Below are 23,526 nucleotides of genomic sequence, written 5' to 3' on the forward strand. Positions count from 1 at the left end.
CCAGGCCGCTCTGCTGCGGCACCGAAGTCGGGTGCTGAAGATTCGGCGGGCGGGCCGAAGTCTGCTGCCGCACCAAAGTCAGCTGCCGGTGCGTCAAAGTCTGCTGCCGGTGCGTCAAAGTCTGCCGCCGCACCGAAGTCTGCTGCGGGTGCGTCGAAGGTGGCGGTCTCCTCCGTCGTGCTCACCGAGGTGGTCGTTTCGTGCGTCTCCACCGTGAAGCTGGCCGTCGTGCCAGCCTCGCCGGCCACCGCGTCGCCATCGAACGCGGACGAGTCACCAAAGTCGCCAGGCCGCTCTGCTGCGGCACCGAAGTCGGGTGCTGAAGATTCGGCGGGCGGGCCGAAGTCTGCTGCCGCACCAAAGTCAGCTGCCGGTGCGTCAAAGTCTGCTGCCGGTGCGTCAAAGTCTGCCGCCGCACCGAAGTCTGCTGCGGGTGCGTCGAAGGTGGCGGTCTCCTCCGTCGTGCTCACCGAGGTGGTCGTTTCGTGCGTCTCCACCGTGAAGCTGGCCGTCGTGCCAGCCTCGCCGGCCACCGCGTCGCCATCGAACGCGGACGAGTCACCAAAGTCGCCAGGCCGCTCTGCTGCGGCACCGAAGTCGGGTGCTGAAGATTCGGCGGGCGGGCCGAAGTCTGCTGCCGCACCAAAGTCAGCTGCCGGTGCGTCAAAGTCTGCTGCCGGTGCGTCAAAGTCTGCCGCCGCACCGAAGGTGGCGGTCTCCTCCGTCGTGCTCACCGAGGTCGTGCTCACCGAGGTGGTCGTTTCGTGCGTCTCCACCGTGAAGCTGGCCGTCGTGCCAGCCTCGCCGGCCACCGCGTCGCCATCGAACGCGGACGAGTCACCAAAGTCGCCAGGCCGCTCTGCTGCGGCACCGAAGTCGGGTGCTGAAGATTCGGCGGGCGGGCCGAAGTCTGCTGCCGCACCAAAGTCAGCTGCCGGTGCGTCAAAGTCTGCTGCCGGTGCGTCAAAGTCTGCCGCCGCACCGAAGGTGGCGGTCTCCTCCGTCGTGCTCACCGAGGTCGTGCTCACCGAGGTGGTCGTTTCGTGCGTCTCCACCGTGAAGCTGGCCGTCGTGCCAGCCTCGCCGGCCACCGCGTCGCCATCGAACGCGGACGAGTCACCAAAGTCGCCAGGCCGCTCTGCTGCGGCACCGAAGTCGGGTGCTGAAGATTCGGCGGGCGGGCCGAAGTCTGCTGCCGCACCAAAGTCAGCTGCCGGTGCGTCAAAGTCTGCTGCCGGTGCGTCAAAGTCTGCCGCCGCACCGAAGTCTGCTGCGGGTGCGTCGAAGGTGGCGGTCTCCTCCGTCGTGCTCACCGAGGTGGTCGTTTCGTGCGTCTCCACCGTGAAGCTGGCCGTCGTGCCAGCCTCGCCGGCCACCGCGTCGCCATCGAACGCGGACGAGTCACCAAAGTCGCCAGGCCGCTCTGCTGCGGCACCGAAGTCGGGTGCTGAAGATTCGGCGGGCGGGCCGAAGTCTGCTGCCGCACCAAAGTCAGCTGCCGGTGCGTCAAAGTCTGCTGCCGGTGCGTCAAAGTCTGCCGCCGCACCGAAGGTGGCGGTCTCCTCCGTCGTGCTCACCGAGGTCGTGCTCACCGAGGTGGTCGTTTCGTGCGTCTCCACCGTGAAGCTGGCCGTCGTGCCAGCCTCGCCGGCCACCGCGTCGCCATCGAACGCGGACGAGTCACCAAAGTCGCCAGGCCGCTCTGCTGCGGCACCGAAGTCGGGTGCTGAAGATTCGGCGGGCGGGCCGAAGTCTGCTGCCGCACCAAAGTCAGCTGCCGGTGCGTCAAAGTCTGCTGCCGGTGCGTCAAAGTCTGCCGCCGCACCGAAGTCTGCTGCGGGTGCGTCGAAGGTGGCGGTCTCCTCCGTCGTGCTCACCGAGGTGGTCGTTTCGTGCGTCTCCACCGTGAAGCTGGCCGTCGTGCCAGCCTCGCCGGCCACCGCGTCGCCATCGAACGCGGACGAGTCACCAAAGTCGCCAGGCCGCTCTGCTGCGGCACCGAAGTCGGGTGCTGAAGATTCGGCGGGCGGGCCGAAGTCTGCTGCCGCACCAAAGTCAGCTGCCGGTGCGTCAAAGTCTGCTGCCGGTGCGTCAAAGTCTGCCGCCGCACCGAAGTCTGCTGCGGGTGCGTCGAAGGTGGCGGTCTCCTCCGTCGTGCTCACCGAGGTGGTCGTTTCGTGCGTCTCCACCGTGAAGCTGGCCGTCGTGCCAGCCTCGCCGGCCACCGCGTCGCCATCGAACGCGGACGAGTCACCAAAGTCGCCAGGCCGCTCTGCTGCGGCACCGAAGTCGGGTGCTGAAGATTCGGCGGGCGGGCCGAAGTCTGCTGCCGCACCAAAGTCAGCTGCCGGTGCGTCAAAGTCTGCTGCCGGTGCGTCAAAGTCTGCCGCCGCACCGAAGTCTGCTGCGGGTGCGTCGAAGGTGGCGGTCTCCTCCGTCGTGCTCACCGAGGTGGTCGTTTCGTGCGTCTCCACCGTGAAGCTGGCCGTCGTGCCAGCCTCGCCGGCCACCGCGTCGCCATCGAACGCGGACGAGCCGAAGTCGCTTGACCACCCTGTATTGACATCAGTGTTCAAGGGGGACGAATCGGTTGTGGTTCCGTCCCCCCATGATGCAAACGTAGTTTCCGTTCCGTCAGGTGATGAAAAGTTTCCGAAGAAAGTATCGTTTGAACTGCTCACTTGGTCCTTTTCGGTATCCTTAGAATCGCTCTCCCAGTTGAAAAAGGATGGTGTACTTGCAGTTGCGAATGCAGTTGCGAAGGTGTCAGTGCTAGTGCTGCTCTTCTCATCCACGACGTCATTATTCACCCAGGAATCACCACTGAAGAAACTATTTGCTGGGGTCTTGAAGTCGTTTACGGAAGATTCGTCAGTCTTACTCCTCAGATCGGTATCCTTCCAACTGGTAAAATCGGATGCTGCCTCACTCTTGCTTCGAATGGCATCAGCAAAAGGATCATCAAGGGTCTTAGTTTCCGTTGCTGCATCAGGAGCTCTGAAATCTGAAAATGGATCATCATTTGTGAGAGCTGCAGCATCACCAGCTCTTGCATCGGAAAATGGTTCGGTGTCGAGAGAAAGTGATTGGTTTTTGGACTCTTCTCCACCCGCTGCGGACTGCTGCGATGTCTTCTGCAAGAAGCCCAAAGTCGAATTGACTTGCTGTGAGAGCGGAGTGAACCCTTGAAGTTGTGCTTCATCCCGCAGCTGTGAGAGAGCTCGAACGCTTAATCGCTGCGATGTGCAGGTTTCGAGTAGCGCCTGCTTAATGAGACGCGAAATAAGGGGAGAATTCCACACCTTGTTCCGAACAGCATATCGCATCCCTCCTTCTCGATGGCTTAGGAATTGCATAGCACTTTGCTTCACCACGAGGCTGTCTGGGGCCGCGCTGTCCGTAGGAGCACACTGAAAGTCCAGAAGGTCGTTAATGCATGAAAACACAGTGTCTCCCAAGGTCGCCAGGCACTCTCGAAGTGCCGTATACCAAATTGCCGTCATCAGAGCAGCTTGCCAGACACAAGGCCGCATTCGAAACCACGCGAGCACTATGCGAAGGCATCCAGCAAGCAAAGCTGTCTCCACGCCATACCCATACGACTTTGGTGTGGTCACGCAACGGCGAAATAATGTCCAGGCAATCGCAGCCCGGCGTTCTGGCTGAATTCGGTTAAACGGAAGTGCCTCAAGTTTCCAAAAGAGGTTCGCCCAGTCGTCTTGGTTGGGTTCGACACGTCCGCTACTACGCCGTATCAGCCAGACATAGGCACGAAGAGCCTCGCAAGCTATAAATGCATTGCTGTGCTCCGTCAGCGAGCGGATGCGAGTTGTAAGGTTGTTCAAGTAGGCTGGAATCTCCATCGTCTGTCCAGACGACGCACCCAGTTGAAGTACGATTGTATCGAGACGCTCAGCTACGAATTGCACCGCGCGGCACACACGATGCAACGTGACCGTACTGAAGGCTGGTTTAGCTGGCGTCGGAAGCAGGGGCAGCAAGGCAGCTGCCACAAGCTCAAAAAGGCACGCTGAGCCCCAATTCGGCTGCTTACGAACACTCGCCTCCGGGGAAGTTCCACGCAGCACCTCCTCGATAGCCACTAGAAGTACAGCGGGGGGTGCCATGCCCTTAACGGGCGAGCCATCGGTCGCAGCACCTTGGACAATGTCGGTAAAGTAGTCCTGTAGCTGCGCTGAGAGTGCATTTGAGATGAAAAATCCTTGAAGAGCTGGGTTCTGGTCGGTCGATAGTTGACTTGTACCAGACGATGTCTCTAATAGTGTCGCGTCGGGATTTGGGCCAGGGCCGTTCGCAAAGGAATGCTGCTGCTGCTGTTGCTGCTGCTGCTGCTGCTGCTGCTGTTGATGGACTGGAAATCGGTACATTTGACCACACAGGCGCAGCAGGTACACAGAAGTCAGGGAATCGCCACCAAGTAACGTACGCGGGCGCGCTTTCAGCAAGTACAGCTCAATCGCCTTCGCTGTCGTCATTGCATTCGACGGTCTGTCTTCATTCAACGAGGACGACGTCAAGAGTGACAGCAACGTTTTTGCAGCGTGTCGAGAGGGTGTACCCGACGGCATCGTGAAGGCGAGTTGCACCAATTTATCCACGGCAAACACTTGCTCATCCTGCACCACATGGAACCTCAGTGCATGGCAAGCTCCCGCCACAGCTCCAAATTGTGCAGGTCCCGGTGGAGCGACCTTCTTCCCCTTAGCATCCACTGCATGTTCAGCCAGTACCGGTGACTGCTGCAGCAGCGTCGTCGCAAAAGTCACCAGTTGCTCCCTTTTGCGGAAAACCCGACACAGTTGTGCGTACACTCGTAGAGTGGCTCGCTGTCTGGGCAGTAACAGCCCTGCGGGCGTCGTCACTGCCGTCTCCAGCGTCACCAGGAAGCTGCTTAACACTTGCTCTGCTGGATCGACACTCTGCTCTTGGTTGAGCTTCTGCGAGTCCGTGAGTCTGGCTGCCACCTCCCTCTGGATCTCGAACTGGTCGATGAGTCGCGCGAGGAGACACAGCGCGATGCGGGCGATACGCTGGTGCTCGTCCTTGAGGAGAACCATCTCCTTCTTGTCCTTGAGCTGCGGCAGCAGGCTGCACAGCCCGCTGAGCAGCGACTGCGGGATGCGCGAGCCCCGCGCCGCCGACGTGTAGAAGAAGGTGAGCGCGCGCAGTACGTCCGCCATCTTGCGCGACGCCACGTCCTTGGCGCCCAGCAACTTGGCCAGCTCATTCAGCAGCTGCTGCTCGGACGAGCATTTGCTGCGCAGGTACCCGTTCATGGCCGCTAGTGCAGGACACTGGGCGAGTAAATGAATGCGGAGTGCGGCGGCTGTGGTGAAGGATCGCGTCGCTTCAAGATCGGTCAGTAGGGGGTGGCCCCTAGTGACGGCCGTTACAAAATAGTATTGACACCGTTATCGGTGACCTCAGCTTCTCCTCCTTCATCATCTTCTTCTTCTTTATCATCATCATCTTCTCCTGCTTGTCCTTCTTCTCGTTTTTCTTCAGTATTTTTATCATCGCTACCAGGTCGTTAACTAAGCTGAAGTGCCGTTGGCTCACTTGCCCTCGTCGCGTAGCTGGATCTTCATGCGGTCCTCGTAGCTCTGCTTCTTCTTCTCCTGCTTCTCGCCAGCGGCCAGCGCAGCACCTCCCGCAAGAGCGATGACCGTGGCTGTCTGTGCCACGACACGCGCCTGCATGAACTTGTTGCCCAGCTTGGATTGGCCGCGCTGGAAGGTGATCAGTCCGCCCAGTAGCACGGCCGTGGTCGCCGCACAGCCGAGCGGCACGAGCGGGTCCTCCTTCACGCGCGTCCAGAGCGACTTCTTGCCGCCGTAGCGCTCGTCCTCCATCCAGCTGAAGTCGCCCGCCGCGTACACGCGCGGGGGCTCGGCAGCGTTGCGATCGGCGGGCATTGCGGCGACGTCTACGTCGGATACTCAGGAGCAGTTCAACTATGAAATCTGAGGTCAGAATGGCATTCCGCCGTTTCAGGTCGCTTTTGATTGGACAATATAGGAACGAACGCATCTGATTGGTCGAGCGCATGTTAAACACGCAGCAGCTCAAGAGACCAAGATGGACGCCATCTTGCAGTACGCCTCCTCCCCGTCGCCGCCGTCCTCGCCGAGCACCAGTGGTGGTAATCCAACAGGTACAACAGGAGCTTCAGCGCCCTCTATGTCTCTCCCCGTTGTGGCAAATGAAGACGAGAACAGGCGCCTTCGCGTTGCCGAGCGACTGGCAGGCCAGCGTCGAGCCTTTGCCCATCAAAGCACGAGAGAGGAAGACGCCTTCAAGTTCCGCGGCTACGCAAGCAAGAGGCGACGGCGACACGCTACTCCGCCTATTGTCGCCTCAGGCGAGCTGGATACTAGAGGCTCAAGCAACGATCTGCCTTTGTTCGAGAGAAGCGACGAAATCCCAAGCATTTCGACTACGGATTCCAGACACAAGACGGTAGCTCCATTGCGGAAAAGAGACCGGCAACGGTTTATTGGCCACGACAAGGCAGTGAACGAGTTGCAATGGCACCCGCAATATTCAGACCTCTTTTTGTCGGCGTCTATGGATGCTACAGTGCGAGTTTGGAAGTGCTCAGCAGAGGAGCGAGAGAGGTCTCGGCGTGAGCTGACGCACCATTCGCTCGGGGTCAAACGCGCGAAGTGGTCGCTTGACGGCAGGCAAATACTTTCAGGTGGATACGACGGGCTGGCGTGCTGTGTGGACACTGAGACTGGTCAAACCCAGCAGGAACTGCGACGGCCTGACACGGCGATCCCCTCTGCAAGAATTGAGCGCATCACAAGCGCGTGTTTCCACCCGGTTGAGCCAAAATCACTGCTCCTTGGGACCGATCAAGGGAAAATTTACTGTCATGATCTTCGCGAGAAAAACCCGCTGCATGCAGTGACGACATACACGAAATCGTTTGGGGACGTTCACGACCTGCTTTTCCTCGGTGATGAAGGCCAGCGGTTCGTGTCAAGTGCTGGTGTGATGCAGAGGGATGCTAGCAATCAGACGCTGTTAGTTTGGGACTGGCGGTCTGCTACATTACTCTATGACCGCCTCGACGGCAATATACTGGCGCATTCTTGCTTACGAGCACATCCGAACAGGCCGTACTTCGTAGCTCAATGCACCGGCAGCTATGCGACGCTGTATTCGTCAAGTGCTCCATACAAGTGCCTCAAAGGCCCCAGTGTTGGCGGACGTCGCCCACCGCTTCGTTTTTCAGGCGGACACCAAGTTGACGGCTATAGTATCCAATGCAGTTTCTCTCGCGATGGCGAACTCTGGGCAACGGGTGACTCAAGTGGACGAGTTGCAGTATACCGCACAGCAGGAAAGCGCGAGCTGATGGATAGCTTTCAGCTCTACGAGCGCCGAACAGCCTGTATTTGTGCAGAGTTTCAATCGACCAGCATCGATTCGAGGCCTATGTTGCTAACTGGCAGCAGTGCTGGTGACATTGACCTGTTTCGCTGATAACTTACTGTGAACGTGATCAACTTCATTGGAGCTTCATCGTTCTGTTTACTATTATTACGAGCTCTCTTCCTCATGATGGTCATCATCGTCGTCGTCGCCTTCTGCGGCGTGCTTGTACTGCTTGGCCTTAGCCATTGCCTCGGCAGCACGAAGTTTGTGCTCAACGTTAGCGCGGCGTCTATCAGTTCGCGGGAGCAATTTGCGTGCAGTTGTGTAATGCTTTACGGCTTCGCTCCACGCTTCATTCGGCGTTAATACACTATCAGCGTAAATCAAGTGCGTCTCCCAGTTCTTCGGACGCAGCTTGAACGACCGCTGAAAAGCTGCAACAGCCTGCTGGAAATCTCCCAAAGCTGCAAATGTGCGTCCATACGTGCACATCAGAATGCTCCAGCTAGTTTTCTCGTATTCGGGAACCTCGGACAAGGCACTTTCCACAATCGTTTTAGCACGTTCCGGGTCCAACGGTAGCTCCAACAAGGCGCGCAAGTTCCACACTGACGCATCTGAAGGATCAATCTTCAGTGCCTTTTCCAGTGCTGCACGGGCGGCTGGGAACCGCCGATTCCGTTGCTCAATCTTGGCCAGCTCGATCAGCAGAGGTGCGTCATTGGGTACATGCTGGCTTGCCATCGTGAGCACCGAGCGCGCTGCTTCGTAATTCTTCAACCTTGCCTCCACACGCGCCAACGCTCGCCACGACTCGATAACCGTAGGCTGCACCTTCGTCGCCTCGTCGTAAAGCTCCCGCGCGTTGTCAAGCTCTCCATGCTGCTCCTCGAAACCACCAAATGCTTGCAGCACTGGACCAGTATGCTGCAGATTTTGTAGCGCGTTCTCGAATACCTTGCGCGCATTGCGCATACGATTGCGCTTTTTGTACAGAACAGCCAGAGACATCATACTGGGCACGTGGTCGGGGTACTGCTCCAAGGCCTCGATGTACAAGCCCACTGCTGCGTCCTCATTGCCCAGTTCCTCCTCCATTTTAGCATACGAGTTGTAGGCCGACGCCTCCACGTAGAGCCCGCCATCAATAAGGCGCCTGTACGCGCGACGTGCTTCGTACACATCGCCAAGCTTGAAGTGGGCCATTGCACCGAGAAGAATAAGCCACTTGTGTGTGGGAAATCGCTCGAAGGCCGTTGCAATCACTGCCAGTGCGTTCTTGTACAGCCCAGCGTCATACTCCGCCTTGGCCCATGCGTGCCAGACTTGGCCCGTAGCTCTCGGGTGAGAGACAGCATTCTGAAAGATACTGCGTGCCAATCCAACATGCTGACACTTGGCCTCAAATACACCATAAGCCTGCATAATCAACACGTCCTTCGGGTGTTCCTCCAGCAGCTCCTGGAACTTCTCGCGAGCTTCATCGGGGTGTCCCGCTTGAACTTCCCACAGCGCCATCCCCAGCCCCGCCATGGGGTTGTGCGAATCTGTCGCCAAAATCACCTTGAAGATGCGTTTGGCTTCCTGCATATTCTTCGCCTCCAGCTCCATGGACGCCCACGAGGTCCACAGCTCGGCGTCGAACGAGATCCGCGACGCCTTGGAGAAGATCATGCGCGCCAATCCGTAGTTGCCCGCCTTCCACTCCTACAATTTGAGCAGCAACAGTTGTGTATTTAATACACCAATTATCCCCAATACAACACCAGGAGAAGAAAAGATCGCCCTACCATGACGCCCCACTTGTTCCACATGCCCATATCCTTCGGGTAGCGGCGCTGCAGCACGTTCCGGAAGAGGTTGCGGGCCGTGGGTACGTCATCGCGCACCAGTTCGTTCAGCGTGGGCTCGGGCCCCTGCCAGCGGCTCTTGACGCCCTCCAGGTACTTGATATCGGGCTCCCACGGCGTCTTGCCCGACAGCTCGCTAAACTTCTTCTCCACCTGGCGGGAGTAGTCCTGTCCCTCGTACAGCGCGTCCATGGCCCGGAACCTGGAGAACGCCCGCGTCTGCACTTGCAGAGCGTTCACGGCGGCGCCTCCGTGCCGCGCCAGCGCCTCGGGACGCCGCAGCGCGCGGCCCAGCGCCAAGCGCCCCAAGCCTCTCATTTCGTCAATGACTGAAGGCGTGTTTTTTTCTGTTAAGATGTCATTGAAGCGGATCAATGTCACTCTTCTGAAAACTTATATTTGTGTGGAGCACACTTGTGGTGTAGCGCACACCACTCGTGTGCGGCGCGTTTGGACCAGTCAAATGCAGCGAGGGCCTCAAGCCGAGCACCGGGCAATGCGTGGGTCGGTCATTACGTAAAAGCTTCGTTCCGAGGACTCCACCGTTTACAAGAATCATGTCGGCTGAGGAAGTTGTGGCGGAGGTTGAGGTGCCCAAGGAGCTGGGAGAGATGGACGCCCTCAAGGAGGTGCTCAAGAAGGCCCTCATCCACGACGGCCTCAAGCGCGGCCTGCACGAGGCCGCCAAGGCCCTGGACTCGCGTCGCGCCCGCCTGTGCTGCCTGGCCCAGGACTGCGACGAGCCCAGCTACAGCAAGCTGGTGCGCGCCCTGTGCGAGGAGCACGGCGTGAACCTCATCCTGGTGCCCTCGGGCAAGCAGCTCGGCGAGTGGTGCGGCCTGTGCAAGATCGACTCCCTGGGCGAGGCCCGCAAGGTCGTGTCCACGTCGTGCGCCGTCATCACGGACTTCGGTGAGGAGACCCACGCCCTGAACGTGCTGCTGGACTACCTTAAGCGCCAGGGTGAGAACTAAGCAGCTGGACCTTTAACCCGTCCGACCAGTCGGTGAACTAGGAGACTCAAGTGCAGGTTCGAGTAATTTTGCCCGCGATCGTAACACGAACTCCCGGAGAGCCGCTGCTGCTAGCGCTATCCTTTGGGGACTGAGGCTTCTGCCGGAAGCTTTTACACCAAGAGATGTTCGCGTGTGTTTTCCTTCATCGCTGCTTCGCTGTTCTCTGTCGTTTGTGTATCATTCCGGCGAGATATCATGCTTGCCACTGCGAAGACAACTCTCAAACGAACGTCTAAAGTCTCTTGTTTCAATTACTGCTAGTTGCTGGTCTACAGCTAAACGCATTTGTCCCATCAATAACTCTGCTCTCGTGGCGCACGCACTCCTTTAGCGTTTCCTTCATCCGGAAAAGCGCAAAGCGCGTATTTCTCGCGCTACAGCATCGGTCACTGCCGTGGCGGTGGAAGCGTCGAGACGGATCGACTTGGAGTGACGTACACTCACCGATCCGCCTTATGCAGTGTCTCCGCTTGGGGAGGTCGCGGAGAGCTGCCGGTTGACTTGGCCGGGCCTACACCCGGTGTAGTACGTCACTGGGGCTATTGAAGTCGGGTACTCGATACCTGCAGCTCCCTGTGGCTCAACAAGCCACGTTGCAACAGTATTGAAGAGCTTCTGACAGGTCGCCAACCGGTGTTGGCGCGACAGGTTTCCAACCTTTTCCAGTGCTTTCTTCATTCAGCAGACCCAGCGTTCATCGCTCGTGCGGGGACTTGTCAAGAAAGCGGCGTTGCTTCGCACGGTTCAGCGGAGGCATTTGCGTCTCGGCATTGCGTCCATGAACGTCGTACATCGTGGAGGCTCGCATGTACTTGAACTTTCCCTGAGCCACCGGTTCTTCCATCGTTTCATCAGGCTTCATCTGACGCATACTCATCAGGAACGGGTGCTGCATCGCATCCGTGGGGGTAATTCGCGTATCCGGGCTGTTAAAGAAGACAAAACGCGTTAATTTCTGTTGTCAGGGCAGGGATAACAAGACGCCACGCAAAATGCAAACGTACTTGAAGTCGAGCATACGCATAACGAGGTCGTGAAATGCATCGTACTGTTCCGGGCTGTGGTTCAGGGTACCATACTTGTGCGCACCAGCAAGAATCTCCGCCAAAGTCTTGTTGTTATCGGGAATCTGAACGAAAGCACACGATTCCACCTGTCAGCAAAGTACGCAGCATTGAATCACAATTGGAAGTGGTCCACTTACCATATCAACTCCTTTGGGTGGGGTTATCTTGTGCACTTTCAGGCGGTAGTCGATCCACTTGTTGTTGCCTTCATTTATGACGACCTCGTCAAAATATTCACGCCGATAGCTCGGACTGGCACGGGCAATCATTTCCCGCGGCGGCAGACCCAACACATTGATGATGCGGTGCAGTTGGTCTGCCGAGTCATAGCCGCAAAAGAGCGGTTTGCCAGTGTGCATCTCCACCAAAATGCAGCCAAGGCTCCACATGTCGATAGCGGCTGTGTACCGCATGCCAAGAAGAACCTCCGGGGCACGGTAGAAGCGGCTTTGGGTGTAGCGGTGGATCTACAGATACAAAAGCGGTCAGCATTTTCCACCTAAAAAGTATCCGCAAGTCACAACTCGGCGCGTACCTGGTTACGCGAAAGACACGAGCTTCCAAAGTCGATAAGCTTGAGCGAGCTGTGTCCGTGCGAGACCAGCAGAATATTCTCCGGCTTGAGGTCGCAGTGGATCACGTTCACGTTGGGGTGGCGCATGTACTCCAGCGCCTTGAGGATCTGCCGCGTGAACTTGCGCAGCAGCTTGAGACTAATACCATTGAAGTTGGTTCCACGGAGGACGTCGAAGAGGTTGGGTCCCAGTCGCTCGAACACGAGGCACTGGTGCCCCTGGTGCATGAACGCATCCGTGAGTCTCACTGCGACACCACAATCGGCAACGGTTAGCCACCATCGCATCGCACACACATCAGCCAAGAGAGAACAAGGCGCGACTCTTGGGTGTTTTCTCCTCCAAGAATAGCTCCCGAAACCAGCCCGTGAATGGAGACAAGGTCCAAGGAGGCGCCCACAAGACGGTACGAACACGTACCGATGTGGTTGGTAGCGTCGTGCTGCTGCGGCAGATGCAGCTGCTGCAGGATGTTGATCTCGGTCTGGGCCTGCTCCGTGTACTGCTGCTTCTTCTGCACGATCTTGATGGCCACGATCTGCTTGGTCACGAGGTCCTGCGCCTCCACGACCTGTCCAAAGGAGCCCTGTAGCAGCAGCAGCAAAAAGAACCCCGTCAGTCCTCTCTGCTAGTGCCTCTATTCAGCCGCCCTGTTATCCCATCTGGCTCGGGGTCCGTACCGCGCCGAGCTTCCTGCCGCGCACGAGGTAGCGGCCGTTGAAGGTCTCCTCTCCGGCCTCGGAGAAGACGTAGTTGGCGGGCACCTTCTTCTTCTTCTTGACGATGGGCTTGGGGTTGTGCCGCCGGTAGTAATTCTGCACAAAAGGCAACAGCGGTCGGCTCGGTTAGGCAACTTATATGTCTCCTTCTCCTCATCCATGTCTAGACTCTGTCGATGGCGCAGCACACGCACCACGTTGATGACGTTCAGCGTGCGCATGAGGCCGCGCGTGAGCTGGTGGCGGGGCGTGTTCTTGAGCGGCCGCCTGGCGACGGCGCCGCCGTCCGTGATCTCCATAGCGTGCTGCCTGCGCTCGTGTCGGTTTGGCTTTCTCTGCGCGCTTCGCGTTCGCGGTTTTCTCGCGGGGTTTTTCTGCGGTGCGAGGTTTTTCGGTGGTAAACCTGCCTTATCGCATAGTATGCCGCTGCGGAGGCTCTCCGTTTTGCGCGCGCTTTTTATAGGGACCGACCGGGCCGGCTGCCGCCGGCAGTTGAAGTTGATGCGACTTGGCCCGAGGCCGACACCGTCGCATTGCATGACCTTAGGCTGCCGCAGCGCACCGGGGCTGGCAACCGCGACGCTCGCTCTTGCTGAGCGACTTTGCCGCCTTTTCCACGACGAAGGGCTTTTTTCCCGCGCTCGGCCACATACAAAAGTTCATACTAAAATCTCAGATCGCCCGTGGCCTCTCTATGCCATGGATCGCGATACAACTTGAAGCGAGCCCAGGCCAGAGAAGGGTGGACGGCCGGCCGGCAACATGCCGGTGGTCGACATGCCGGCAACTTGCCACGGTGGGCACTGCTGCCGCATGAGGGCGAGCCCAGCAGCAGCAGATAGCGACGCGGCGTCATAGTTTGGTGTCCGGAGATTTAGCCTAGAGGGCAGTTCGTTTTCGGCATGGGACCGCCGGCCAGCGACAGCGCTAGTAAATGGTGTCCGAATTCGGTTGCTGCCATCTGCGCCAAGTCCATTTTTGGGCCGACCACAGTCGTCGTCAGATGCGATTGTGTTTACCGCGCGTTTCGACGGCGCTGGCCGTCAGAATTATATCGCATCGAGTGTCGATTTCGTCGGCGGCGCGGTCGTTGGCGACGGTGCGGCAGGTCTATTGTTGACGGCGGAGCTTGACGCGGCTCGGCTGCGGGCTGCACATGATACATGTTGCTAAGGTTTGCCAACAAGTTGATGTCGGTCTCTTGTGGTCGCTGCTACGGTAGTGATTCGCTAAATCATGCATTGGAGCCCTGGGCTCGAGCTTGGAGCCTTCAGCCCGTATTGCAGTGAGCTGTACTATTACCAGCTACATGCACTAGCTCAGCAACGCGTCGACCAAGGCAACATGTTCAAATGCAATTGGTCCAAGCAGCGGACGCATCCCCCTCGTACGTCAGCAGGTGGACGCTGAATGCGAATTGATACCATCGCGCGGTATCCGCTCGAGGTCATTCCCCAATCATCCGCACAGCGCACAAGGCGACTGCTTGCCGCCCCCCAAACCGCTCATGACGCGCCCGACGCCCGACGAAGTGGAGACCTTGACCGACCTGGCCAGCGCCGCCTACGGCTCGCGCGTGCTGTTCGCGACGGACGAGTGGTTCGCGCCAGCCAGCGACCTGCTGCGGCCGGAGCCGCCGGTCTTCATCGCCGACAAGTTCACGAGCTTCGGCAAGTGGATGGACGGCTGGGAGACGCGCCGCAAGCGCATCGCCGGCCACGACTGGTGCGTGCTGGCGCTCGGCCTGCGCGGAGCTGTGGACGTCGTGGACGTGGACACGGCCTTCTTCACGGGCAACAACGCGCCGCGCGTGTCCATCCAGGCCGCCGACTTCTCCCAGCAGAGCGAGGCGCTGCGGATCCTCTCGGCCAGAGCCACGGAGCAGCGCGCGATGGGCGTCTGCGCCTCGGCCGAGGAGCTCAAGCTGGCCGAGCAGCTCCAGTCGCACCAGTGGACGGAGATCGTCCCGCCCACGGAGCTCGGGGCTGGCTACGCCGAGACGCGCCACAACCTGCTGCGCGTGCCGCCGTCCAAGAGAGGGCCGTGGACGCACCTGCGCGTCAACATGTTCCCCGACGGAGGCATTGCACGTCTACGGGCGTACGGAGAGGTGGTGATGGACTGGAGCCGCGTGTCGAGCTCGCAGTTGCTGGATCTGGTGAGTGTCGAGCACGGCGGGCAGGTGGTGGGCTTCAACGACGCTCACTACGGCCACCCGCGCAATCTGATGGCGCCGGGGCGCAGCAAGACGATGGCCGATGGGTGGGAGACTGCGCGCAAGGCGACGCGCCCGGCCATTCTCAAGGCGGACCCCAAGACCGGGCTGCTGGAAGTGCCAGGCAAGGACTGGGTCGTGCTCAAGCTGGGGCACCTGGGAGTGGTGCAGCAAGTTGAAGTCGACACGAACCACTTCAAGGGCAACTTCCCTGAGAGCTGCGTGGTGTACGGTACGCGATTCGAGGGTGAAGAGGACAAGCTACTGAAGGATGGAGCCGTTAAGTGGGAAGTGCTGCTGCCCCGGGTGAAGCTGGAGGCGCACAAGCAGCACTATTTCTCCGTCACGGGCGGCAACGTGAACCTCATTCCCGGTGGTGTCAACTACATCAAGCTTGAGATGTTCCCCGATGGCGGCATCAGCCGGCTCCGTTTGCGTGGTCACAAGAAGGACGCTACCGCGCGGCTGTAAGCTGCAGGATCCGGCGTGTATTCAAAGTCTATTGGGTTTCAGGCTCAGTATGATTCTTCAGCGCCCATGGCCTCTGCTTGAGTAGTTTCTTCTTCTTCTTCTTCACAGCGATACAGATCTCTACGTGGTGGTCGAAAGTAGATGCCCTCCCTGCACGCAGACAGAATCAAATCAACTGTCAATGAAATTCTCACATGAGATGTTTCGGTGTTGCCGTTGTTACGCACCTCAGTAGATGGGATATTGGCAGGTTGCGAATGCGAGCCAAGTGGGTGTTTGCCGATGCTCGAAGTGCTGCCGCAGTGTTTGAAGCGGACGTTGTCTTGGTGCGAGTCGAGTTATCAGGCCGGGTCTTGGCACGCGCTGCAAATAATTTGTGCACTGCCTCGCTTGATGTAAACATCTCAAGGTCTGGACGTCGGTGGCTCGTAGCTATCGCCACTTTCAACGGGCGCTTTCCCTTTAATGCGGGGCTTGGTTTCGACTTCCTTGACTTCGTAAAATCGTATTCCTTCGTAGCTGCGTCGATACCGTCTAGTGCGTGTAACAGGGTCTCCTGGAAGGTTTGGATTGAGATTTGGCCATTACCGTGAGCATCAAACCGATACAGAAGCCGACAACAATCCGACGGAAGCAACGCCTTCAGCCCGAGGATGCTGTGGAAACTCCTTAAGCTTTCCACGAAGTCTTGCCAAGGTACCACGGACGTATCTTCGGCATCCGCACTGGTGTCCAACTCATTATTACTGCGGCGCCCTCCCCCACTCAAACCTTTTCTTACGTCAAAACTTTCCAGTAGCGCACGATTAATCAACTCACGACTGGCATTTGCTTGATCTCGGATCTGGTGAACATATTGCTTCCAGAAGAACTACACAACATAATGAGCAGTTAGCTAAATTATACACTAGACCTTTTCTGCGTGGTAAGCAGCAGTAGGCTATACTCCTTTTACCTGGTGAAAGGGGTCCACGAGAAACGTGCGAAATGCGCTGAACGTGATGCCGTCGCTGTTGGATGGTGACAGCTCTTGCATTCCACGAAATAGCGCAAACCATTCTTGCTTTGGTACTGCTACCACTGCATCGAAACCAAATGCTGTTGAGTGGAAGATCAACTCGCGTAAGTGAATGGCAGTCTTCACATTAGTTTTGGTTGGACCCGGCAACTGCAAACCTTGCGGTGAGGGCGTAGTAAAAAGAGAAAATAATTCCTCGATTTTCTTGCCTTCCCCAGTTTGCCAAAGAAAATCACTTAGTTGAGATTTCAATCGTGTAATCCGACCATTTTGAGCCGTATCCGGAAACTCGTGGCTCTCATGTCCGTATCGCCGAACTACCAGGTCGATTGACTGCACTGAGTAGAACAAGTCACCGTTGGTTCTTCGCCAAGCCACGATCGAGTCGTGAATACCCATTATGTTGGAATTAGCAGGTGCGAGTGCGTCACGCACTGCGCGCTGGTTCATCATAGAAACACCTCCCAAATAGTCGAATGGGATCTGCTTAACAGATAAACCAACGACGGCAGCTTTTGAGCGGGCTTCTTCATGATCAATTGGCTTTGGGCTCTCCTGTGAGCTGCCGTCAGCTTTCCCTAGCCAGGTTGCGATTCGAAATGCTACCTTTGACGATACTTTATCAGCCCACACCGGTAGGATCGAACTGAGACCCAGCGAACCTTGATCTGGAAGAAGCTGGGCCGGTGTGTTTAAAGGTGAGGAAGTATCGAATTGCCGGTCCCACACAACAAATGGTCGTTCTGGGTTCTGTAACAGTAAAAATTGTGCATCGTGCTCACGGTCAAAGTCGAATGGAGGTTCACTGAACTCTTCCTCGTACGTAGCTGTCCAGGGAGAACAGACCACCGCGTCTCTAAGTGTTGCATGCTGCAGCACTGAGGATAGAAAGAAAGAAAAATGCGCTGCTGGTGGGACTGCAGTCAACGCGGATTGGTACTTCGACCATACAAGATCATGGTTCGTCGTCAGAACATGGTATCTGCTTTGACTGTTCAAGCAACAATTTACAACCAGCAGCGGAGCTCGATAATCATGTTCATCTTCCGGATGCTGGGTAGCGTAAATGAAATACTGCCCGGGTGATGGGAATCGTAACTGCACCACACCAAGATTTGTATGCCGCGACTCGCTGTCGTCGCCAACGATATCAAGGTGGGTTAGTCCGTACTGCCAGTGATTCTCACGGAACTCCACTTGAACAGCAGGATCCGTATCGTTTGATCCAGACTCGATTAGTACTACCACCGTATCATCGGTATACACGCGAATACAATTGGAGTAAAGCTTGTACCAATTCGTATCCACGCGCTCGTGACTTTCAGTCGTGAACCCTTCAACGTGAATGCCGAGAACTGTGATAGTCTTGCCTTCATCGTGCTCGATCGGAGTCGTCTGTGTTTCGCTTTCCAGTTTGACAGCATCGATAACAATCTTACCTCCGATAACCATACCGATAGAACTTACAATAGAAATAGTAGCTCGGCCTTCGATTTCGCACATCAAAATCACTTCTGCTGCTGAATTCTTGCTACTGGCTTTGTTCTGTCGGATCACAGAAGAAATCGCCACGCACTCGCCGTTGTCTTCTAACGCAAATAAGTGTGCGTCGTTATCGGATAAATTAGCGATTGCGTTGAGTGCACTTTTGCATATTGGCTGCACTTGAATACAGATTTGAGCGTCTGCACCAACGCGCAATCGTGGCATCCCCTGCTCAATTGCTTGGCGTGAATCTCCATACGTAGTTATTTCCGTGACAACCCAAGCTGGGCAAGTTTCCAGGGAACTATTGGTGTTAGCACAAATACCCACCAAGATACCCCACCCCACACAGAGGTCTGCAAATGTGTTTTTACGACCTTCACAAGATAATAACTCCAGAGGTAGTAGGGATGCAGCATTTACTGCACCGACACCCCACACAAAAGCTCGCTCGATTGTAGAGTAGCTATCGTTGACGCGTTTAAGCACGAGAATAGCGGATGAGTTTCCTCCACATCGAATCTGCACGTTGTGAGTAGAAGATGCCAGAGCATGCGGCACTGCAACAAGTACAGGTTGAAAGTACTCGCAGAATTTGCTTTTCGCGCCACACGCACCAAACGCGTTGCTTCCCCACGCATACACCTCGCTGCTCCGAGACACGGCGACAGTGTGATTCCAGCCGCAGGATATAGCAGTGATACAAAAATCAGCTTCATTGCGAAAGAAGTCAACTTGAGTGGGGTGTTCACTGCCGACGTTGGAGGTAACCGCAGGGCCGAGACCTAGCTGCCCTGAACTACCATACCCCCACGTGAATACGCAGCCACTTTCAGATAAAACTACAACATGTTCGAGTCCCACGCTTACATCGATCAGAGCAATATTTTCATCGAGAAGAGGGAATCTCACTGGAACACCTTGTCGAACAAAAGGTGAATCTTTGCAGTCTGATGGCAACAATCCCCAATGCCAGAGTTTAGAAGAGCCACAGCTAAGCAAATACGTCGCGAATACTCCACAGCGCAAAATAAGAGGGTGAGTCGGGTCTGGCTTGTGCAGCAGTACAAGTAGCTCCCCAGACACTGTAATGGGTGTCATTGTTGAAGCAACTTGACACTCCCCGAGACCAAGCTGGCCGTATTCGCCAAGCCCCCATGCAAAAAGTCCGAGCTTTATTCCATCCGCTCCACCAATCTCTCCCAGCACCACGCAGTGTGTAGCTCCACAAGCGACCTGCTGCACTCGAATTTTCTCTGTGATAGACAGCTCAATGGGGCAGCAGGCCGAGTCGCAACTGTGTCCATCGTAAATTTCACGTTCGCGTGCGGATAGCCGCTTCACCTCTGCTCTGATCGCATGGGCGCGACTACGCCGTTTGCCCTGCCGCAATTGAAGTTTCTCGTACGAAAGCTTTCGTGGAGTCACCCCGCAGTGCTGCAACCGCCCCGAAGTCGTCAAGTAGACCGCAAAATCGCGTCCGACTGCCATTTCCGCAATCTCGACCCCGTCGTCAACCATCCAGCTGGTGGCCGCCGCCCATTTCCAGGCCAAGTGGTTCTTCCTGGCCACGAGCTCACATCGGAGCGCCATGTTAAGTCGGTTTTTGAGCATTATCTGTCGTTTCGCACTTCAACCTACGTCACGTCATGCATTATCATGTATTCCCTTTACTAGTTCGCGATGATCTTTTCTGAGCCTATTTGCAGACTTCCTCCGCGCCATGTCAGGCGTCGAGTCTCTAGGCGACGGCGACGTGCGCGAGCGTCTGCTGCCCGATCGGACGCGCTCCGCCTCGCAGAATGAGGACGAGGAGCAAGACGCCTTCACGCACGAGGAGTTGCTGCACTCTATCGGCTCGTTCTCCGCCGTGGTGTGGCCTGTGGCCGTGACCATGCTGCTTGCCAGGTGCATTAAGCTCTTCGGTTTTGTGCACTGGATACAGCACAGCTCTCTTACGCTTGGCGTCATGGCTTTATTGCAGTTTCGTGTCGCTTAATGTGGTGGACCGAGCCTCGGCCAAGGCACTCGCCGAGTACGTTGCAATGTAGTAACATGTTAAGTGCGTGGTGTTATCTTCTGGCTTAACGGTAGATTGTCGTGTTGCAGAGCTTACTTGGTGTACGGGCCGGATAAGGACAAGGGCGCGTCAACGGGGACGAAGGTGGAGAATGCACTGGTGAATGCTCTGGCCATCGTGTCGTTTTTCCTCGTGGCGACGTTCGTGATTGTGTGCTGCTACAAGTTCAACTTCAACAAGGTGGGGGATACAAAAGATACTTTTGATGTATAAAGCTTTTATTGCATGGCAGTGCTTGACACGGATGATGTTTTGTTGTAGATGCTGATCGGATACATGATGTTCTCGTCGGCGATGCTTCTGGGTATGCTGGGAGGCAACATGTTGGTCATCGTCATCGCCAAGATGGAGATCCCAGTTGATGTGTTCACGCTGCTATTTGCCATGTACAATTTCTCGGTGGTTGGCGTGTTATCCATCTTCTACCAGAAAGGAATGCCGATGTGGCTTACGCAGACGTACTTGGTGGCCACGTCGGTCATCATGGCTTGGCAGCTGGGGCAATTTCCAGAGTGGAGCACGTGGGCGTTAGTCATCGTGTTGGCGTTCTATGACTTATGCGCGGTATTGACGCCCTGTGGACCGTTAAAATGGCTCGTCAACCTCGTCCAGCAAGAAGGACGCCCGCTGCCTGGTAAGTATCACGATATTTTGTATTCAGTGTTTGAGGTGACTTTGTATCTCACTTATCATGCTTTCGTATGCTGGATCCGCAGGCCTGCTTTACGAGGCAGAAATTCGTCGCGACCACTCGGGCAATGCAGCGCCTCCTGTGCGCGAGAACGTGTATTATCAGTGCGAGACAGAGATTCCGCTCCGGCTCGGCTCGTCGCGGGAAGCTCCAGCATCCACCGAGCCAACAGTTCAAACCTCTTTGACACCGCGCCAAGCGCAAATGCGTGCTCGGCTAATCGAATTCTATACGAAGCACAACCCAGAGGCGATCTCGCGTGTCGACAAAATTTTGGAGCGGTATCACGGGCGAGAAGCTGAACTATGGCACGACTTGTACCAGAAGTACATCACTGATGAAGGAGGTAAACGCTGCATTGTGTTTGTACATTTTGAATGCTGGTTGGTGTTCTAATAGCGTGGTGGTGTATAGACGTTGATGAGACGATTAAGCTGGGCTTGGGAGACTTCGTCTTTTACAGCGTTTTGGTGTCCCGAGCTGCCAAGTACGATTTCTCCGCGATGGTCGGGTGTCTGGTGTCTGTTCTCATGGTGCGTCTATGTGGCTTCTAAATGACTGGTAACACAAGTTGGCTTACGTGTTTGCCTGTTGTGACAGGGTCTGGGAGGCACGCTCTTTCTCCTTGGAATCTACCAGAAAGCACTTCCGGCGCTGCCGATCTCTATTTTATTGGCTGTCACGATGTACTTCTGGCTTCGGGTGGTATTCGTTGACTTCGCGAGTAGTGCACTGAGTCTTGGTGTTCCTCTATAACACATCCGATAGATGCGAGGTCATATACGCTTTTATTAGCGAAAGCCCGTTAACCTCATAGAAAATTGCCTTCCTGAATACAGTCTTGGAGGAAGGAGGTCAAGAACGTGAAACCTAAGAAGTGTAGTGCTTCGAGCTCAATTTTCCACGGTAACGAGTCCTCGAGCCACATCTGAACTTCATCCCTGTAGTGCTCATTTGCCTGATATCACAATTCTCACATGAGCAATATGATTGAACGTTCACGACCGCTGCATCGTACCTGCACGAAGCTTGCTTGCAACAAGGAGTTTGCCACAGCGATGTCCTTCCGAGTGAGCGCTTTAAACGATGACTGTGGCAGACCTAAGGCCGCGATTTGGGACGGACGAACACCAACCCACTTGATGTCGACGGCTACGCAAAACGAAATGGCTCGGCAAAATCAGTGTAATACTACAACACAAAGCTGTGTCAGAAATGAACTTCCTACCGTATTCAAGCGACTCCAACGGCATCCGAGCTGATCCTAGTTTGTACGTAAGCTGCCAAAGCATGCATTAGCATATCGAAGAATGGTTGCCTATGTAGCCTACTCGCTCTCACCATAATGGAGAGGCCAAACGGGTTGCAGTCACAGAGACCAAGGACGGGAATTTTCAACGCGTGGCTCAAAAGGCTCACAAACACCCTAGTAGGAAAATGTGTCAATGCTAGTAATTGCTGCATCCGAAGCTCAAATGCAAGCCCTTACTTACCTCGTAGCCAGATCTGGAAAACCGCGACCAGTGATCAGGATGCTCGGAACCATCTTGTAAAACTTATCCTCTCTAACGTGACGGTGAGTTGGTGAGGGGACGCAAGAAGTAGCCAACGCTCTAAGCAATACCGTAAGCGATTGAATATGCCTGCAATAACATCATTTTCAGAATCCGCAACAGCTAGAACTCCTGTAGCTGTAAATAATCTTACCATCCTTTTCAACGACGAGGATGTACTTGGCACTACTTTGCCTGGAAAAATAGGGAATTCCAACAACGTAGCGGTAACGATCGATAAAGAGGGAGGTGCATAGTTCTGATAAACATTCGTACACGTCACTTGGCTTCAACTGCAGAAGCTCTTGAGTAATTGAGACCTCTTCCCCACTCCCAAAATGCCTCCAACAGCCATCTCTCTTCAGATGTAGAGTGTGTTAGATCCCTAACATTCACCGACGTGCGCGGGTGCGCCACGTACCAAAATACTGATGTCTCCAGTGAAGCAGCCTTTCGTTGCACCGACAATGTTCATGCATCCTCTTGGAACTCCCAGGATACTTCCCGCATCTGCCAGTACCGACAAAAGCTGTTAGATTGGCATGGGATGTGAACTGGAAACCCACCTACCGAGAATCGCTTCGTCCGCTTCACTTTGCCCTTTGAAGAACGGGTGCAGATAGTAGACATCTCTCTGTAACACATTGTCAATAAAGCATGGATTACACAGTAAATTCGCCAGTTGTGGATATGAAAGCGAACCTGAGTTGCCGTCTTGTTTTCTGTTAGTAGCGCATGTGCGGTCTGCAAGATGAGCCAAATTCCGGTGTATCTCCTCCCTCCCTGCCTGTTCTGGGGGACAATTAGACGAGGGGGGTCCACTTGCCAGGATCTTAATTGTACAGTTACCAGTTTCACGAAGCGCCTTTCATTCCCGTGGATTTGGCGCTGGTTCTGATGGTCGTACACCAATGCTGACGAATTGCGCTTCAACTAGATAGACACAGAGTCACTACAACACCTCACATACCGAGCTAACATATTCGCCAACGAGCTTACAGCCTCCAGCTCGAGCAGCTTCCCGTCCTGAGCCCCAACCCCGTCAGAAAAATGCCACGCAGCACGTGAATCCTCCGTCGTACCGAAAGACGCTCCAAGAAATCTGCTGCCAGCGCCTCGATACGCCGCAATACCTGCCCAATACCAATGGCACATTCAATACCACCGTAGATGAGCTCAGGGGAGATACAGGGACTCACCTCGTCGCGAGACAAGGCGACCCATTGGGTCGCTGCTGCTGCTTCCTGCCCGCGATCTGCTGCCATGGCGGCAACTTGAAGAATGACAATCACTCTGCCGACTTCAACTTGAACCTCTCTATAAGGATTCCGCACTCGCGCACATTGAGAAATTTGGAAAAATGGAGACAAAAATCAAAATTT

The 23,526-nt window shown here is 55.9% G+C and overlaps 10 protein-coding genes across 10 annotated transcripts; 4 read left to right on the forward strand and 6 right to left on the reverse strand.

Annotated features, from left to right (window-relative positions):
- Positions 1-3,308: 3,308 nt before the first annotated feature.
- On the reverse strand, positions 3,309-5,297 carry PHYSODRAFT_410405 (hypothetical protein; the record flags this gene model as incomplete). The annotated part of the gene is made up of 2 exons (XM_009531599.1): positions 3,309-4,257; positions 4,387-5,297. Coding segments are annotated over 2 exons (1,860 nt in total), but the record flags the coding sequence as incomplete, so codon positions are not given.
- A 279-nt stretch (positions 5,298-5,576) lies between these two features.
- Positions 5,577-5,936, reverse strand: PHYSODRAFT_334333 (hypothetical protein; the record flags this gene model as incomplete). Its single annotated transcript, XM_009531600.1, has 1 exon — positions 5,577-5,936. The coding sequence occupies one exon, from the start codon at positions 5,934-5,936 to the stop codon at positions 5,577-5,579; it is 360 nt and encodes a 119-aa protein (XP_009529895.1).
- A 652-nt stretch (positions 5,937-6,588) lies between these two features.
- Positions 6,589-7,512, forward strand: PHYSODRAFT_507382 (hypothetical protein; the record flags this gene model as incomplete). Its single annotated transcript, XM_009531601.1, has 2 exons — positions 6,589-7,433; positions 7,482-7,512. The coding sequence occupies 2 exons, from the start codon at positions 6,589-6,591 to the stop codon at positions 7,510-7,512; spliced, it is 876 nt and encodes a 291-aa protein (XP_009529896.1).
- Positions 7,513-7,569: 57 nt separating this feature from the next.
- PHYSODRAFT_334334 (hypothetical protein) lies at positions 7,570-9,572 on the reverse strand (the record flags this gene model as incomplete). Its single annotated transcript, XM_009531602.1, has 3 exons — positions 7,570-7,653; positions 7,741-9,111; positions 9,195-9,572. The coding sequence occupies 3 exons, from the start codon at positions 9,570-9,572 to the stop codon at positions 7,570-7,572; spliced, it is 1,833 nt and encodes a 610-aa protein (XP_009529897.1).
- A 239-nt stretch (positions 9,573-9,811) lies between these two features.
- Positions 9,812-10,228, forward strand: PHYSODRAFT_510154 (hypothetical protein; the record flags this gene model as incomplete). Its single annotated transcript, XM_009531603.1, has 1 exon — positions 9,812-10,228. The coding sequence occupies one exon, from the start codon at positions 9,812-9,814 to the stop codon at positions 10,226-10,228; it is 417 nt and encodes a 138-aa protein (XP_009529898.1).
- A 736-nt stretch (positions 10,229-10,964) lies between these two features.
- PHYSODRAFT_506386 (hypothetical protein) lies at positions 10,965-12,930 on the reverse strand (the record flags this gene model as incomplete). Its single annotated transcript, XM_009531604.1, has 7 exons — positions 10,965-11,196; positions 11,275-11,381; positions 11,475-11,804; positions 11,873-12,159; positions 12,333-12,498; positions 12,593-12,727; positions 12,826-12,930. The coding sequence occupies 7 exons, from the start codon at positions 12,928-12,930 to the stop codon at positions 10,965-10,967; spliced, it is 1,362 nt and encodes a 453-aa protein (XP_009529899.1).
- Positions 12,931-14,123: 1,193 nt separating this feature from the next.
- PHYSODRAFT_545642 (hypothetical protein) lies at positions 14,124-15,514 on the forward strand. The gene has a single exon (XM_009531605.1). It carries the CDS (start codon positions 14,139-14,141, stop codon positions 15,315-15,317), a length of 1,179 nt encoding a protein of 392 aa, XP_009529900.1. The 5' UTR covers positions 14,124-14,138; the 3' UTR covers positions 15,318-15,514.
- Positions 15,515-18,447: 2,933 nt separating this feature from the next.
- On the reverse strand, positions 18,448-18,921 carry PHYSODRAFT_510114 (hypothetical protein; the record flags this gene model as incomplete). The annotated part of the gene is made up of 1 exon (XM_009531606.1): positions 18,448-18,921. A coding segment is annotated over one exon (474 nt), but the record flags the coding sequence as incomplete, so codon positions are not given.
- A 622-nt stretch (positions 18,922-19,543) lies between these two features.
- PHYSODRAFT_316247 (hypothetical protein) lies at positions 19,544-21,347 on the forward strand (the record flags this gene model as incomplete). The annotated part of the gene is made up of 7 exons (XM_009531607.1): positions 19,544-19,728; positions 19,805-19,855; positions 19,930-20,050; positions 20,162-20,534; positions 20,617-20,937; positions 21,006-21,124; positions 21,192-21,347. 7 exons carry the CDS (start codon positions 19,544-19,546, stop codon positions 21,345-21,347), a joined length of 1,326 nt encoding a protein of 441 aa, XP_009529902.1.
- Positions 21,348-21,402: 55 nt separating this feature from the next.
- Positions 21,403-23,409, reverse strand: PHYSODRAFT_506531 (hypothetical protein; the record flags this gene model as incomplete). The annotated part of the gene is made up of 12 exons (XM_009531608.1): positions 21,403-21,549; positions 21,610-21,743; positions 21,820-21,871; positions 21,933-22,017; positions 22,085-22,156; positions 22,421-22,503; positions 22,545-22,654; positions 22,715-22,778; positions 22,847-22,936; positions 22,994-23,077; positions 23,144-23,170; positions 23,227-23,409. 12 exons carry the CDS (start codon positions 23,407-23,409, stop codon positions 21,403-21,405), a joined length of 1,131 nt encoding a protein of 376 aa, XP_009529903.1.
- Between the last annotated feature and the right edge of the window lie 117 nt (positions 23,410-23,526).

The sequence above is a fragment of the Phytophthora sojae genome (assembly GCF_000149755.1).
Source record: "Phytophthora sojae unplaced genomic scaffold PHYSOscaffold_5, whole genome shotgun sequence".
Lineage (NCBI taxonomy): Eukaryota > Oomycota > Peronosporomycetes > Peronosporales > Peronosporaceae > Phytophthora > Phytophthora sojae.

What these genes read in the sequence shown, in the direction of transcription:
- PHYSODRAFT_545642 (XM_009531605.1), top strand. Translation starts at nt 14,139, where the DNA reads ATGACGCGCCCGACGCCCGACGAAGTGGAGACCTTGACCGACCTGGCC.